This window comes from Gopherus flavomarginatus, chromosome 3, assembly GCF_025201925.1.
Source record: "Gopherus flavomarginatus isolate rGopFla2 chromosome 3, rGopFla2.mat.asm, whole genome shotgun sequence".
NCBI classification, from domain to species: domain Eukaryota; kingdom Metazoa; phylum Chordata; order Testudines; family Testudinidae; genus Gopherus; species Gopherus flavomarginatus.
The window spans coordinates 169,030,194-169,048,483 of NC_066619.1; the positions used below are offsets into that span (position 1 = coordinate 169,030,194).

The following is an 18,290-nucleotide window of genomic DNA, read 5'->3' on the forward strand; positions in this document are numbered from 1 at the left end:
TGGCTGAGGGGTTTTCCGAACACTCGGGCAGTCCCTGGGCCAGCAGCAGTTTGAGTGTGGGAGTGGGCTCAAGGCTGAGGCAGGGGGTTGGGGTGCAGAGCGGCACTTACCTGGAAGGTGGAGGGCCTCACCAGAAGCAGCCTGCATGACCCTGCAATTCCTGACCTAGGAGGAGGGGATGCGGGCTCTGGGCACAGTCCTTGCTTGCAGGCACTACCCCTGCAGCTCCCATTGGCTGCAGTTCCTGGCCAATGGGAGCTGCAGACCCATGCTAAGTGCCCCCTGGCCTTCCCTTCCCCTAGGAGCTGCAGAGACATGTAAAGCCGGGTAGGGAGCCTACTAGCCCTGCCAAATCTCCTTTCTCCCCTCCCACACCCCACCAGCAGGGGTACCGGGCAACCCCCTCAGCACCCTAGGTGCACCCAGACCTCCCCCCTCGGAACACCAGGGGCACTGGCCCAAGTTTTAGTTACGGGTAAATAGTACAAGTCATGGACAGTTCATGGGCTATGAATTTTTGTTTATTGCCTGTGACCTGTTCATGAATTTTACTAAAAAAACCTATGACTAAAACGTAGCCTTATTCATGATCACTAGCCCGTGAATTCCTCCTCTGCTTATTACCTTTTTCTCTTTCTTAGTTTTGTCTGGTCTAGGGTTGCATTATCCCTTTGGTGCTGCTCTCACTTTTACTCTAAGAGCTATCCTCCACAAAGTTGAAGACTGACTTCAGCGGTAAACGTCTTGTTGGATAGATTTTCCAGCAGATATCTTGGTAAAACAGCCCCTCTTACCATTATTATGAATGTTGAAACTACTGTCATATACAGAAGGGTTTCAGTGGGCAAGAGATGAGAGTATGTCAGATTGCCTGTCATAATCATCTAAGTCAATTCCATTTGGATCAGAATTCAAGGAGCAAATGCTTGTTGGCACAACTGGATACAGTATCTGGAACATTCAGTGCTAACAATAAAAATGCAATGGCTGTTCTAAGCTTACTGTGAAAATGTTTACCCAATTTGGCAGAAAACACATTTATTTTTTTCATATTAAAAAGTGTTCCTGATTATTAAAACAATTATATTTTCATGCTGATCTCTCTTAACATTGCTGAAGTCCTAATTTTAGAACCTACAGTTTATGAAAGTGTGTGATAATTATCCAATTAAGACTCTGTGAAAGCAACTAGTTCATTTCTTGAATTAGAGGAATAACATTATAGCATTTCTCAGCATTCAATTAAATGAAATTGAAGTATGAGGTGTAGCTGATAGTCAGTTGTCATGAGAGCTCCTTAGCAAAGAAGCTTTTGGGAAGAAAATAACAGAAACAAATACCTGATCTTTATGCAAGTGTTGTGAAGGTAGGGACAGAGCTATCCATTTTATAAATACATTGGTTAGTCTATTGCATTCTGCTTGCATCACTGGTCATTGCATGCTTCCAATCTCCTGCATTAGACAGGATATTACACACACTGAAATGCCAGATCGCCAGGTGTGATCAAGCTGTGTTCAGTGCAGGACTTGGACAGTCAGAGGAAGATCCTGGAGCAAATCAAGGACTGGGTGGACCCTGGCATAATTTAGAGCTGCTCTAATTAACACTAGCTACGACAGACCCCTAATATTTACATGGCCACACCCACTGACACCTCTGACTCTAGCTATGTACCTCCCTGCCCACAAACATATCCTGTGCTGGAGCGAGGGGAAGCATGTCGCATAGAGGCAACTGTGCCAGTTTTATGCTTCCTGGGGTACTCACCTGGTAATCCCCATCTGCTTTGTTAAGGCAACTCTCTGACATCTTTGTCCCCATCCCCCTCACCTTGTGCAACACGAATGCAGGTGAGGGCCATTATCTAGCCCATGTTCACTCAGAGCAAGGCAGAATTTAACATGGCTTTAATTTAACCTTCTGAAGTAAGACTAATTTTTCTCATGGTCTTAGCTTGCAAAGCTACTGTACAAACATTACCAGTGGGCATCATATGATCCAGCCATATTTTAAATCCAACAGTAGGATTTAGCTTGATGACCTCCTTCAGAGAATGCCACTGGCTCACTATACATTGCATAAGCAGCAAAGAATCCTGTGGCACCTTATAGACTAACAGACGTTTTGGAGCATGAGCTTTCGTGGGTGAATATCCACTTCCTCAGATGCATGTAATGGAAATATCCAGGGGCAGGTATATATATGTGTGCTAGCAAGCAAGCTAGAGATAACGAGGTCAGTTCAATCAGGGAGGATGAGGCCCTGTTCTAGCAGTTGAAGTGTGAAAACCAAGAGAGGAGAAACTGGTTCTGTAATTGGCAAGCCATTCACAGTCTTTGTTCAATCCTGAGCTGATGGTATCAAATTTGCAGATGAACTGAAGCTCAGCAGTTTCTCTTTGAAGTCTGGTCCTGAAGTTTTTTTGCTGCAGGATGGCCACCTTAAGGTCTGCTATAGTGTGGCCAGGGAGGTTGAAGTGCTCTCCTACAGGTTTTTGTATATTGCCATTCCTAATGTCTGATTTGTGTCCATTTATCCTTTTCCGTAGAGACTGTCCAGTTTGGCCGATGTACATAGCAGAGGGGCATTGCTGGCATATGATGGCGTATATTACATTGGTGGATGTGCAGGTGAATGAACCAGTGATGGTGTGGCTGATCTGGTTAGGTCCTGTGATGGTGTCGCTGGTGTAGATATGTGGGCAGAGTTGGCATCGAGGTTTGTTGCATGGACCCATGGGAAGGAGACTCTGGAAAAATTCCACCATGATTTCAACAGCTTCCACCCCACCATCAACCTCAGCCTGGACCAATCTACACGGGAGGTCCACTTTCTTGACACCACGGTGCAAATAAGTGATGGTCACATTAACACCACCCTATATCGAAAACCCACCGACCGCTATGCCTACCTTCATGCCTCCAGCTTCCATCCCGGGCACATCACACGATCCATTGTCTACAGCCAAGCACTGAGGTACAACCGCATCTGCTCTGACCCCTCAGACAGAGACCAACACCTACAAAATCTCCACCAAGCATTCTCAAAACTACAATACCCGCAAGAGGAAATAAGGAAACAGATCAACAGAGCCAGACGTGTACCCAGAAGCCTCCTACTGCAAGACAAACCCAAGAGAGAAACCAACAGGACTCCACTGGCCATCACATACAGCCCCCAGCTAAAACCCCTCCAACGCATCATCAAGGATCTACAACCCATCCTGGACAATGATCCCACACTTTCACAGGCCTTGGGTGGCAGGCCAATCCTTGCCCACAGACAACCTGCCAACCTGAAACATATTCTCACCAGTGACTGCACACCACACCATAATAACTCTAGCTCAGGAACCAATCCATGCAACAAACCTCGATGCCAACTCTGCCCACATATCTACACCAGCGACACCATCACAGGACCTAACCAGATCAGCCACACCATCACTGGTTCATTCACCTGCACATCCACCAATGTAATATACGCCATCATATGCCAGCAATGCCCCTCTGCTATGTACATCGGCCAAACTGGACAGTCTCTACGGAAAAGGATAAATGGACACAAATCAGACATTAGGAATGGCAATATACAAAAACCTGTAGGAGAGCACTTCAACCTCCCTGGCCACACTATAGCAGACCTTAAGGTGGCCATCCTGCAGCAAAAAAACTTCAGGACCAGACTTCAAAGAGAAACTGCTGAGCTTCAGTTCATCTGCAAATTTGATACCATCAGCTCAGGATTGAACAAAGACTGTGAATGGCTTGCCAATTACAGAACCAGTTTCTCCTCTCTTGGTTTTCACACTTCAACTGCTAGAACAGGGCCTCATCCTCCCTGATTGAACTGACCTCGTTATCTCTAGCTTGCTTGCTAGCACACATATATATACCTGCCCCTGGATATTTCCATTACATGCATCTGAGGAAGTGGATATTCACCCACGAAAGCTCATGCTCCAAAACGTCTGTTAGTCTATAAGGTGCCACAGGATTCTTTGCTGCTTTTACAGATCCAGACTAACACGGCTACCCTCTGATACTATACATTGCATAACGATCTGATGCATAAAGATACCAGATTCTTTAACATACAACAGATCACTTTCCAACCACCCCCCCCCCAATTATGCATGTTTATGCTCAACGGCCTTCGTTAAAGAGTAGCATTTACCAATACGTATCAAACAATGCTGTCTGAGATATTCATTATTTCCCTGTGTTTAGGATTCCAAACAATTGCAGTATCTGAAATACTGTGTTGTGATAACTTGGCAAATTGCTAAAAACAATGAGAACCATTAAGTGTATCTGTTTGTCAGGGTGGAGGTTCTTAGCTCTGAAAACAAACCATCTATATGGCTTGTGGTCTGTTCTTTTCAACTGAGAACCTTTAACACATGTTGTTTACAAGTCTGAAACAGCAGTAATGAGACAGCTGTTGCTACTACAGCTTTGCACAAAGGTGGAGAGAAGTTTACCTTCAAGCATTTCACCATTGGTCAGTTTCTGTAATAAAATCATTATGCTCTTTGGTACATTTTGAAAGAGTAGCCAACCTTCACACCATAGAGATTAATAGGTCTTTTTTTTATAACAGTTGGATTGCATTCCAAAATAAGGTGCATTTCCCCAGATCAAATGTGCATGCCAAATCTTTGATTTAATGCCTACTGTGTGAAGAATGAATACCGAGACTTATCATAATGGAAACTAATCCATCTACAAACTTTTTTAACCAATAGTTAACAATGAAAAGCGTTGCTTTTAGTCCTTGTGACTGAAAAGTAGGTGTTGGAGTTGTGATGCTGGCAGACCAGATGACAACTCATGCCAAGGTCCCTAGGCTTCAGAAAACACTGACAAATGCATAGCTGGAAACCAGTCTGGCTCACCTGTGTGTTAGTATTGTTAATATATATATTAGAGTTAGAGGACTGCGTTCAGATTTTATGAAATGCTTGTGAGTTGCTGCATACATTAATCTCATTTATAATATCTGTATCCCATGTTACAAGATAATATTTAAGCATTTGCTATGAAATCCATAATCATGAGAAAAGCATTACCACGTGTGAAATACTAGTTTTCCACAAGAGATGTCATCTCCTGCCCAACAAAAGAAGGCCCAGATAAGCCACTGTGGAACACCAGAGGACAACAGCCTTTGCTGATTGCCCCCACCCACCCACCCACGAAGAGGAGATGTGCAGGTGGGCCCATCCCATCAGCTTGAACTCTGGGGAAAGGGAATAAAAATCCTGGATAAGAAGGAACTAGGTTTCTTTATGCTACCTGGACTCTGAGGGGCAAAAATTTCTAAGCATAAGCAAAGGATCCCTGGCTGCTTAGTCTGCTTTAGCCCTAGAAGACACACAGAGCTTTCATATTATAGCAGTTTCTATTAACTTTTGGAATCTAAGACTGTAACCCATTTGTGTGTGTATGTTTGCCTGCTTTAACCTTATACATAACTCACTTCTTTTTCTTAGTTAATAAACCTTTATTTAATTTATTATAGGATTGGCTAAAAGCATTGTCTTTAGTGTAGGATCTAAGGTGCAATTTATCTGGGGTAAGTGACTGGTCCTTTGGGACTGGGACTAGCTTGAACACTGTTGTGATTTTTGGTGTAAGGGACCATCTATCACAAAGGCAAGCTAACGTGGGCGGCAAGATAGATTGGGGTACCCCGGGGACTGTCTGAGGGTACATGTTAAGGCTATTATAGTGCTTGAGGGGTTCACACTTGATTCTTGGTTGGTGAATCTAAGTATAGAACCCACAACCAGTTTGGGGTTTGTGCCTTGCTTCTTCACAGTCTGCCCTGAGGTGGGTACTCTTGCTTGTGAGCCATTCCAGGCAGCTCGACAGGGTGAGAATTTAAGACAAATATATTATTTTAAAACATCTTAGCATACTGGGATTATTTGAGGCTCCTGATTTGCTAGAACACACAGTAAAAATTCTCCTTGGTGATCTCAGTCAACAACAATCCAAGTTTATGCATCACATAACCAACACACAACTTCATTCTATGCAGTTGGGTACTTATAGTCACAGTCAAATATTAAGGAATACTATCTATGACACAGGTCAAGGCTGGTTTGATTTGCCAGGATTAGGTGCAGGGGAAGCATGTATTGTGCCTGCCTATTGCCTTAAGTTTGTTTTACAAAACTTCAAATTATACTTACAACAGAGGGAAAACATCACCATACCTGAGATTGTGCATTAATATTGGCTCCTTCCTTAACCAGAATTTTGACAACTTCAGCCTGTCCGGCCAAGGAAGCAATGTGCAGGGCTGTATTCCCTTTCTGTTATGTAAAAGAAATGATCCCTTATTAACAATCATTATGACATTCAAAACACAATACTACTTCCATGCATTACTTCATAAGATACTGTTCTACCTTATAGGATTCACAGCATTGTGGACATTGCATGGGAGAGAGCTGGGATATGCCACCAATGGGCATTCCAAAGGGATTTTGTCATGTTAATTCCCCAGGATATATTCTTATAACCTTTTGGGTGGAGTTCTGGAAAAGGGATTGGCTGGTGCATGGAACAAATTGCTGGTTTATTTCATGTTTGACAAAGAACTAGAGTAGATAGGTTTTTCCTTCAGCTCAGTGGATGTGCTCTCCAAAAGGGAAAGCAGAGATTTAGGAGCTTTCTAAATCATCCCACATGACCCAATAAAGTGAGATCTCCTTGTACTGAACAGTCTGAATACTGAGTACTTTGCTGAAAGAACTAGGTTACCAGAGACAAAAACCACCTAAACATGAAAATAATGAGAAGAGAATTCACTTTATTTTCTACTTGTTGGCACGTAGTAAAGTGTGCATAGGAAAGAACGTGATTACTTGACTATAACAGGGATGGCAGATGGGTGGAGGCAGCAGGCAAAGTGGGGAGGAAGCATTTCATATTGTCCTCAAGGGACTCCTATTGGCATTAATGGCACTGGAGAGAGCCCTTCTCAGCTGAAGGCAGGGTTGCTGTTATGTGGTGGTGGTGGGGGGTGTGCAAAGGGGGCTTCCTGGAGAACTCATTTCTCTCCAATGGAACATAAATGGCTAAAGCAGTAGAGCGTTGCTGGAGATTTGAATTTCATTCCCAGCCCCACTGTGAGCCAAGGTGTTCCTGGGGGAGGCAGTATCCCACATCTAACAAACATTTTGCTGAACAGTTATGTGCTAATGTACTCTTAAAAGAGTCCCATCTATGCTAGAAAAAGCATGGTTCAATTTAAGGCTCATGGTCAGAGGGGAGGGTTAAGAAAAGGTAAAATGAGGGAATCCTTAGGCCTCCATCAATGAGATGACCAGAGAGGTGAGGAGAAGCAGTTGGAGTGAGGGCCTAGACTTATTGTGATGAAGATTCTAGAAACATTACCCTGTATGTCAGAACTCAACAGCCAAAATATATCGTAACATGGTTATTCACTTATCTCCATAATTTGCAGTGCCAGAGAATTCACTTTTTGCTGCAGAACAATGCTCCAGAATTTCAGCTTTTGTTTTTCTTAAATTAAATTTCTAGCCCTAACAGTTGCAAAGATAACCATGGAAATATGAACCGAGCATAATCATGCCCTGAGTCTGCAAGAGCCAGAAACAACAGCTCTGAGAGGAGGGATCTTTCCCATTATTTCACTCAGGGCCCCATCAACTCTGTTATTATACAGTTGTGGAAATGGCCATTTTTCCAAGAATCCCCAGAATTCACCATTATTACTGCAGAATGGATTATGGTTCTGCAGTCAGGTGCTCAGCACTGTTTACCTTTTCTTTGTCCCGCTAGGACCTGCTTGCAGGGGAGTTACTGGGATTACACTGTATGTTTCCCTCACTGTTCTACAGAACCAGGTAGGACAGGGGTTAGGGAGCCAGGGCTAGAGTTCAGCTTGCAGAAAAGGAGCAGGTGTAATCAGATGTGCAAGCTGGTCAGTTACGATGCTTAGAGAATAGAGCAGCTCCTGAGAACTGAGAAAATGAACTGCTGAAGCTGACTGCAATGTCCCCCATTCTGTGGCATGCACTGGGCAGGGAAAAGAGATTCTACTCCAGACCACCTAAACAGCAATGTATGCTAAAGGCCATACAGCTCGGCTATCTACAGAGCACAGCTGAAAACCCTTCCTTAGTCATTACTGAGAATAATCATTGATGAATTATACTATAGAAATTATTGCTGCAGAATGTGGTTCCACTGTAATGCAGCATACATAGGGACCCGTATATGTTACACATTTTCACTATTCTGAAATAGTCTACAATTGGTCAGTTATATTCTTTGTCTCTCTAATGAAAAATGCCACTAAAAAGGATAAACTTTTTAATAACAGTGAAACTGTAAGGGCTCCCACTATGCCATACTTCTCAGTCCCCATCTTCATTTACAACCTAGAACCTAGAAGCCTCAGCTGATTCATAGATTCACAGATTTAAATGCCAGAAGAGACCACTGTGATCACCTAGCCTGATCTCCTGTATAACACAGGCCACATAATTTCAACCTTATAATTTCTGTATTAAACTCATAAATTGAAGTCAATGAAGGTAAAATGATTTGCACCCGTGGAAGATCTTGTCCTGGTGGTTTAGGTTTATACTTTACCAAAGAGGTATTTATCTTACTATTGTATTCTTATATTGCAGTTTTTTGCAAATTTCCTGAGTATTTACACTGCCCATTGGATAACAAGGGGAAATATTTACTTCTAGTTCTTTCATCTCTTTGCTCTGTAAATAAACTATATAAACATGCACATATTACCTTAGTAGCTGAATCCACTGCTGACCCTCTTTCCAGTAACTCCTGTACCAGTCCCACATGGCCTTCTTTGGCAGCCAGGTGTAGGGCATTGAGTCCATTCTGTAAGCAAAAGGGCATACCAGTCATAAAAACCACATTTGTAAAGATACACGTGCACACTTTCTCCAAGTAAAAGATGAAGATTAATGTCCAGAATATTGATTCACCTTTTAGTTATCTGTCTGCATAAGCCCAATATTTCTTACTCCACTAGTTGAGCTCAAGTACTCTGTGACAAAGCTCCTCCAGTAACAACACTTCTCTCACGGCAACAAGGACATAATTACAAACCACATTTTGGAGCAGGAAAACCTCCTCTTTGGGAACTCTTTATTCACTAAGTTGGATACTTCTATGGCCCTTATTACCATATTGTCTGAGTCATCTCATTCCTTAATGCCCTGGTGTGGCTGTGGCAAGTCCATCCCTTCCCAATGCCAATGAGCAGAGCTGGGGCTGGTGCCTGCAAGGGAGGGAGCAAGCAAGATGGAGGGAGGAGAGGAGGGAAGGGGCTGAGGAGGAGGGAGGGAGCCAAAGACAACCACAGCCAGCTGTGGCCACCCACATCGCCACACAGCAATCTGCGTTCATACACACACATACTGCCCTCTTCCCCCAAATATCCTTCCTCCCACAGCTCCCCACTCAATCTGCCCCTGCCATATCCCTCCAATCTGTTCCTCCCACAGTGCCCATCCAACTCTCCCACCTCTGCTTAAACCCCTCCAACTCCCTGCAACCCTGTCCCCAAATAAACACACCATAGCCCCCAAGCCATAAGTAAAACCAAACCCCACAAACCTCCTCCTGCCATAGACTCCTACTCATCTCCCCACCATCCCAACCCCCTTCTCCCCAAATAAACCTACCCGTGGCTCAAGCCCCAAATAAATGCCCCCCCATAAAACAGCCTCCCAAACCCCACATCTCCCTCCCAAACCTTCCCCTTAAATTGCAAACCTATTTTTCACAGTCCTGTGATGATCTTCAGTACATCAGCCAAGTGGCAGATATAAATACTGCCACTTTCCTCAAGCACTCTGCTGTTTTTGCCATATTGCAAGTATCATAAATGACACTCAGTCTGCAGCCAGTTGAGAGTTACATAATATTCGTCACACATCTTGTTTCTAAGCAGGTTGGAGGCGCTAAAGGCTTGGAATGAACGAACAAGCAGCTTTCTGGTCTTTATTCGTTCATCATCACAGATAGCTCAAGTCTGCAATTCCCAGTGGAATCTGACAGCACTCAGCTCCTGAGAGGAGACACTTAATGGCATTAGGTCTAGTGACTATAAAGGAGAAAGAGCTAGATTCATTTCTGAAGTAACACCACTAGATGTTGTGTTCAGGTGAGTAAGGAAAGCAGATTTTGAGATTATATTCAGTGGAGTTACAGCAGGAATGAATCTGGCCCATTGTACTGATTTTAAACTTTGGAAATTTACCCAGTACATTTGTGATGCTTGCTGGCTTTGTATGAGTCTCATTAATTCTTTTAGCACACTGAAATATACTGTCCTGCACTGAAAATCAGAAGGAGCTACACTAAATTGATCTTCAGACTTATAGATGTGTTTATTTCACCCACATTCAGCAGCAGGTACCATGCCTTCCTATTAAACTGTGACGAGCTTTTGTCACAAAGTTGATTATATTCTTTCTAACACTACTGGGTATCATGTGACCATGTTATTTCCTACAGTGATGTAAAGTTTTGAAAATCGTATTCTGTAAGTAGGCAGGTATAGTGTTCTTCTAATTATTTTAGGTCAGATAATTATACTTGGGTATGATCCCACAGACTAAGAATCAATAGGACTCTATATGCAGGCATGGAAAGTGAGATTTTTGTTCCTTACCGTTGTGTACTGTTTTATCACAAAGAATGATTTAGTATATGGAAAATGACTAACACACTAGAATCCTTACATAGTGAAAAAAAGAGTGAAGTAGTAGGGTAGGACAAAAGAAATGTGATGCGAATGCTTGTGACATACATCCACATGTGCCTGTGACTGCAAATAGCAAGGAACAAGATATCCTATATTTTAATATTCTGCAGAGTAGAAGGACAGCAGCTTCACCACACAAAAAGCTACTCCATTCTACATTAAAATATTTTAATGTATACCTTATGATACATGCCTAATGATATCATATGAGGTACTTCAGCCCCAATACAATTAATAGCTTACTCTGGCCTTGGCTACACTCACACTTTACAGCGCTGCAACTGGGGTGTGAAAAAACACCCCCCCTGAGCGCTGCAAGATACAGCGCTGTAAAGCGTCAGTGTAATCAGGGCAGCAGCGCTGGGAGCGCGGCTCCCAGCGCTGCACACTACACCCGTAAGGGATGTGGTTTACATGCAGCGCTGGGAGAGCTCTCTCCTAGTGCTGTCGCTCTGACTACACTCACACTTCAAAGAGCTGCCGCGGCAGCGCTCCCGCAGCGCTGCTGGGGCAGTGCTTTGAAATTCCAAATGTAGCCATACCCTCTGTGAAATCTAATTGAAATGTATAGGATTTTGCATAATATTCATTTAAAATGTTTGCAATAAAAATGCTTTATTAAGGGCCAGTGAAAAGATTACAGAAAGACTATGCAGTATCTGCTGTACAAATCTGAATAGCTCGATTGTTTCTGTTCTTTTTTTTTTTAACTAAAATATCAGAAGAAAGCACTGCATCCTTTGTAGTAGGACCTGTACAACTGTACACTTTTAAATTGAGCTTTGTTCCTCCCCATCCAGAGTCAATGTTGTAATTATTCTCCTGCCCACAGGACTTATTCCTGCTATTTCTTATGATGGAATGTCTGTAAATCCAAGTGGCTCACCTGCTCCTGTCAGCTGAATTCCAGCATGCTGGAGCAACAATGTTTTATGAAACTGCCAAAAAAAAAAAAAGTGGATGGGATTTTGTTTAAACTAAACTAGTCATATGCTAAACAACATGTGAAAGCAGAAGGAGTTCTGTCTTAATCCTGAAAGTAAGCACACAGCATAATTACCTCTTTCCTGGGGTTTGGCTTCATTGCTAACTCTCACAATAATTAAAGAACATAACCCTAAGCCTTCTTCTCAAGCTTGCCTGTACAAGGGTTTCCCTGCAGAGATCCCCTCTCTCCTAGATTCTAGTTCCCTCTATAGAAAGACGTTTCAACCCCTTACCTCCTGCTGAGTTTGCAAGAGTACTATTCAGCAGTGATTACTTACATAATTTCTCTACATCCACAAAGGAGCCCATGCATTTCTATGAAAGGCCTAGAAATTGGCAACCTGTTCCAACACTTAGCCAAGATATCACGGAGTGTGGGGGAGTCACGGTCCTGCAACCCCCTCCTTCCTGCGATACACTGTGAATCTCAGCCAGCCAGTAAAACAACAGGAACACAGTTGCAAGCAGGGCTTGTAGGTACAACCAGGACCCCTCAGGCAGGTGCTTCTGGGGGGCAAGAATCTCAGACCCCAAACTTGGGGTTCCCTGCCTCTTCCCAGCCATCCCAAAACTGAAACCAAAACCCCTCCAGCAGGCTCTCTCCCCCTCCTTCTCTCCTCCTCTCCCTTTGTCCAGTTTCCCGGGAAAGGTGTTGCCTCACCTCACCCCACCCCCTTCCTGACTCAGTTTACAGGTTCAGGTACCGTCCCTCACCTAGAGTCATCCCCTGCTCTCCCTTCCCCCTATTCAGACAGTCCCAGTATAACTAAACAACATTCCCAGGTCAATCCACCCCACTTCCTACTGCGTCACATCAGTGCTGTTTTGTTTTGTTTTTTAATAAGATTGGCTCTGAAGTCTCAACTTTTGGCTGGAAATGGTCCCCACCAAAGTCAACGGCAGTATAATATGTTTTACCCTTCAGATTAAAGGATTGTTGATGCAAGCTTTCTTCATAGCTGGTCTTAGGCTTCATCTGAACTAGCACTTCATGCAGTGATGGTCTAGTGCCAGTACAACTCCAACTGCATTAGCAAACTAGAAGCACTGGTGTAGATGAGGGACAGGTAGTTTAACTACCACTGTATCATGATCAGTGGAACTGGAGTCAGAGGGCTCATGTTCCCTGGAGGGATTGTTATGGACAAGACTTGGGAATGGATGGTTAGGTTGGAAGCAACTTAGCCACATGGGCAGAGCAGTGCACAGGATTTAATAAAGTTCCCTGTTCAACTTAACCTCCATTTGGCATCATTCTTTACTAATAAAACAATCATGTCTCAGAGCAACTGTGAAGGGTTGCTTGATAAGTCTAGAAGGTCCGGTTCTTCTTCTGATGAAGATGGTTTACTAACAGGTGTAACCAAAATCAAAACTTACATTCTGTGAAACAAAAAGTTTGAATGAAGTGTAGAAAACATCCTTACATTTAGGATTATTTGCATATGCAATTTAGGCAAATGTCTGCTAAGGAATAATAACTTTTTTGTGCTCATTTCAGACTGAAAGTACACATTTCGCTTTAGGTCTTTCATGACATTAGAAAACAGAAGTGTAGCTCAATAGACTTACCCCTTTCACTTCCTGACATGCTACAAAATGAACACTTGCAACTCCCATTAACTTTAGTGGAAGCAGTGGGTGTTCAGCCCTTTGTCGGTGATGCTCAGGCTCTTTCGGGCCCCTATTACTGCCTAATGCTGCCCCAGGACACTCAGTGCTTGTCTGCATGGACACAGTCCGTGGTCAGCCAGGGTGTGATTCTACAGCACACTTACTTGCTAAGCACTGCATTGCTGTGTGGGCCTGCTACTGTGCACTAAAAGTTCTGTAATACACTTGGGCATACTCCTATCTCAAACAGCACCTATGAAATTATTAGTGTGTGGTAACAGGGTCCATGTAGCCAGCTAGCGTGCCACACACTAAGTCTCTTGGTAGACAAACTCTTCAAAGTCAGAATCAGTCAAAGGCTGAAAGGATTTGTGGAAAAAGCCTCAGGGCTTGGCTACACTTACAGTTGTACAGCGCTGGGAGTTACAGCTGTCTTCGTACAGCTGTGTAGGGAAAGCACTGCAGTGTGGCCACACTGACAGCTACCAGCGCTGCAGTGTGGCCACATTTGCAGCATTTGCAGCGCTGTTGGGAGTGGTGCATTGCGGGCAGCTATCCCAGCGTTCAAGTGGCTGCAACGTGCTTTTCAAAAGAGGGGGGTGAGGGGGAACGTAGGGGAGAGAGAAAGAGTGGATTTTTGGATCTGTCAGCTCCCTGCCTGGCAAGTTCTAAGAACTGGAACATATACATCACCAACCTGCAATCAATTTAAAAGTTTCGAGCCCTTCCCCCACCCCTCTCTTATTCACTGAATGCAAATTATGTATTCCTAAATAGCCTTCAGACCACATAAGCAGCTGCTCAACACGGACGCCCCTCGCCCCCCGCCGTGCGACTTCTCTCTTCAAGCAAACAGCTGTGAACCTTCCAAAGCAATTCCCCTGCCTGCCTCTGCTCACTCCAGCAAACAGGAGCTGTCTTTGTTTTTTAGATAAGCAGCGCGGGGGAGCTCGGAGTTCAGCCATTCTTCCGGTTTGTTGTGAGCAGGCATTCTGGGATACCTCCTTATACCCTGGAGGCCAATAACAGCACTTTTGGTGGCCACACTTGACGGGCAGTGCTGCCTCACCAGCGCTGCAATCGTTACACCCCAAGCAGACCAGGTGTACAGCCAGTGTTGCAGCCAGGGAGCTGCAGCACTGGATGTGCCTTGCAGGTGTGGACAGTTACTAAGTTGCAGCGCTGTAAACCCACCACCAGCGCTGCAACTTTCCAGTGTAGCCGAGCCCTCAGTGAAGTCAAAGAAAGAGACAAGGTTGGTGAAAGAGAGAGAAGTTGGGCCAATAAAAAAAAAAAATTCCTCACCCACCATGTCTCTCTAATATCACCCTGGGACCAACACAGCTATAAAAACACTGCAAACAACAATGAACCTATAATCTATTTTCAAAACCAAAACATTTTGATCATTTAAGATGTTCTAATTTAACTTTAAATGTAATGCAGTTCATTCTGGTTGCCTTTGCTGGGGTATGATATTAATAGAGTTTTAGTACTACTGTAGTTCTGTTGGTTCCAATAGAACAGAGCAGGACAAATCACCTGGTGAACTTAGTCCATATGAAAATTGCTTTATATTTTCCAAACAGAAAGAAACTTCGTAAGATTTTCAGCAGAGGCAAAAATTTTTAGTTGTCAGAGCACAGAGCTGGGAGTTTGTTTTTGTTTTTTTGCATTTCCAGCTCTAACCACTGATATTCTGTGACCTATGACAAGTCTCTTAATTTTTCTGTACCTCAGCTACCCCATCTGTAAAATATAGAGAATAATATGCCATAAGGTGTTTGGGAATCTTGCTTATTTAATTTATAAAATACTCGAGATCCTCAGAATAAAATTGTTAAAGAAAATCACAGTATTATTATTCATGTGCACAAAAGACACTGATGAGCGTTGTTTTGGCTTGGTCACTTATGAACCAGAGGGATTTTGGCTGGATGGATCTTGGTTCCACCCCAGACAAACTGTATTTTTGTGGGAAAAAAAAGTGTGAAAATTAAAAGTCAATGTCTTGCTCTGTTACAATTCAAGCTTCAGCCTGGGATGGCAAAAGAGAATGCAAGATGTATGCCTAATTCAACACTATGTGTTACTCCTGTTTATTTCATTGCAATTCTATTGCAATCTATGGAGTTATGCCGATATAAAACTAGAATGACAAAGTGAAGAATCAGGCCCAATTTGTCACTGACTTCCATCCTGTTCAACCCTGCTGTAGTTAGCTAGGTCCAGTGGGGTGTAAGTCGGTGGAGAATTTGACCCATACACTGAAGCTTGAAGCCATGTGCATACATGACTGTGTACTATGAGGGCAATTCTAAAGAAGTTGTAAACACAGTGGAAAATAAGAGCCTGTTGTGGCTCATCCTGCATGCGGATGCCGCACTCCATTCAATGCTGTGGCTGAGTGAAGAGTGTCACTGCATCTCACCACCTATGGCTAACTAGCCACAGCATAATTCTTATTGTAACAAAGTTCTGTCCTTGACTCTGTGGGTCCTGAGTTTCCTGGCAGATTTTTGCTAGCCTCAGAAACTCACTGTGACCCTCCATGTAGCCCTTCTCTCTCTAGAGGTAAGGGTCACAGCTTACTGAGCCATTTTCATCATAAGCCAACAACAACCCCCCTCCCTCGCACAGTCTCTGTTGTCTCCCAGTCTCAGTGATTAATCAGGGAGGGGAGGCGGGAGTCCTGGCCCACCCTCTACTCCAGGACCCTAAAATTAGCAGCTATGGTAACTGACATTTTGGAAATAGGATGTGTACAATTCCCTGGGCCACTTCCCCACAGCAGCCCCCACTCAATATCTCCTTCACCATTACCTCAGGGCCTCTTTCCTTACACCTGATATGGCGTCGTACTGCTTCATTCCTCCAACAGCACGGCTCCCTCCTACAGCTCCTGACACCCATACCTCACTAACTAACTGGGAGGCTTTTAACTAGTTCCAGCCAGCCCTCGATTGGCTTCAGGTGTCCCAATCAACATAGCTATCTCCACTGCCTTCTAGAAGGATCTTAATTGGCCTTGATGTCTTTATTAACCTGGAGCAACTGCCATTTGGTTACCATGGTACCAGGGATTTGTTTAGCCTGGGGCTAACATACCTCTTCCTCACTACTTTACTGTAGACATCTGGTCTTGCCCCATCACATTATTCAAGTTAATGAGTTTGATCTCTAACGATGATAGACAGAAACATCAGCTTGCTCACAAATACACCTGGTGACTTCATGAAAAACCTTGCATTCTGGGACAAAACTGAATAGACTACAAATGCATTTCCACCCATGAACAAAGCCACACGGAGTTAGGGAAGTGAAAATAGCATGAAGTGTGCTGAAGTTCTCCTTTTAGGGGAAGGGCTCAGGCAGAGGCACAGCATAGACAGGAGCACATGACTTCCCAACCGCAAGAGTCCCCTGGATTCTCCCCAAAAAATATCTTAAAGAAATAAAGGAGAAATTCTAAAAAAAATGGGGGGGGGGGGGTTGTGTGAGGCTGTGAAAGTGCAGACATCTCCCTTCTACTCCTCTCGCAGCCTGTGAATTCATAAAGCTATGTGAACTTACTGACTTACCACTCACACACAACACTACCACCATCACCACTATTGTTATGCTGGAGGGTGAGTGGCTCTCAGTAAGTGTGTGTTTGATATATGGGCTGTGCTGGTGGGTTTGAAAGTTCCCTTCAATTAAGAATAAATGAGGGAGCAATTAAATGTCTCTTTGCTTAGTAATAGCTGAAACAACATAAGCCACCACACAAATCACTGACCTGCGTGGCAAGGCAGGTGTAGGAATTGAACCATATGGTTTAAAGGAGTTTTCTCTGGGTCTGAATGCAAAGGCAGGGGCAGGTTATTGTTTTGTGCAGCTGTGAGAGTCAGAAGCAGCCAGAGATGGCAGCAGGACAAGCAGACAACAAGACCTGCACTGGTAACATGGCCTTGAGAGAAAAAGCTTTTTGGCAGGGCCGGCTCCAGGCACCAACGCACCAAGCAGGTGCTTGGGGCGGCCAAGGGAAAGGGACAGCACATCCGGCTCTTGAGCGGTAGGTCCCTCAGTTCCTCTCAGATGGAAGGACCCGCCACCAAAGAACAAAGCGGCAGCAGTAGAGCTGCCGCCAAAGTGCTGCCAATCACAGCTTTTTTTTTTCCCCCGCGCCACTTAGGGCGGCAAAAATGCTGGAGCCAGCCCTGCTTTTTGGACAGAGTACTGGCCAGGAAAAGACAAAACTGTGAGCAAAGGAACTATCTCCTTTGATTCCAATTATGTTCAGGGAATCAGGACTTTGTGTGCATTCTTTGAAAATAAACAGGATCGCATGCAAGAAGGATCTGACTATCATAAATTTCTTCTAACGGCATCAACCTGCAAGATCTCGAATATTGGCTAACTGCTCAGGCTAAAACCAGGTATTATTCTTATATATTCCATCTTGAATTATCATCTCTTTTAAAGAATGTCAAGCAACTGATACACCCTCAGCACCTACAGATTGTATAGTTTTTGTCTTTTGATAGAATTGTCCTATGTCAAGATAACTGATGTGCCATTCAAACTTACGTTGTAAAATTACAGTCCCATCTATAAATAATTCTTTTTGATATTAAGTATTTTTAACATTCATTCATATATCTCAAATGCAAGGCATCTGTATAAATCAAGTGTGACTCTAGTTAAGACTGAGATGGTCTTGGAATCCTATAGAGTTCATTGTTAAAGAATTTATAAAAATGTTTTAAAATGTATTATTAATGTGTATGGGGAAATAGTTATCTATAAACTGAACCATACACAAATTCAAAATAGTAACAATTCAAAGTTGCCATTGAGAGGATGTGATGTCATCTTATGCTAGGATACTAGACAGAGAATGAAAGTTCTTCTTTTGA

General features: G+C 43.6%; 1 protein-coding gene across 25 annotated transcripts in view; it reads right to left on the minus strand.

The window, feature by feature from the left end:
• The window catches only part of ANK2 (ankyrin 2), a 591,714-nt gene that overhangs the window by 190,255 nt on the left and 383,169 nt on the right, over positions 1 to 18,290 (minus strand). For all 25 annotated transcript variants that reach the window (XM_050943952.1, XM_050943954.1, XM_050943956.1 and 22 more), the window contains 2 exons: positions 8,796 to 8,894; positions 6,227 to 6,325 (listed from right to left, as the gene is read on the minus strand). In XM_050943952.1, the coding sequence (XP_050799909.1) occupies positions 6,227 to 6,325; positions 8,796 to 8,894 (198 nt within the window). The remainder of the gene's footprint in view (positions 1 to 6,226; positions 6,326 to 8,795; positions 8,895 to 18,290) is intronic.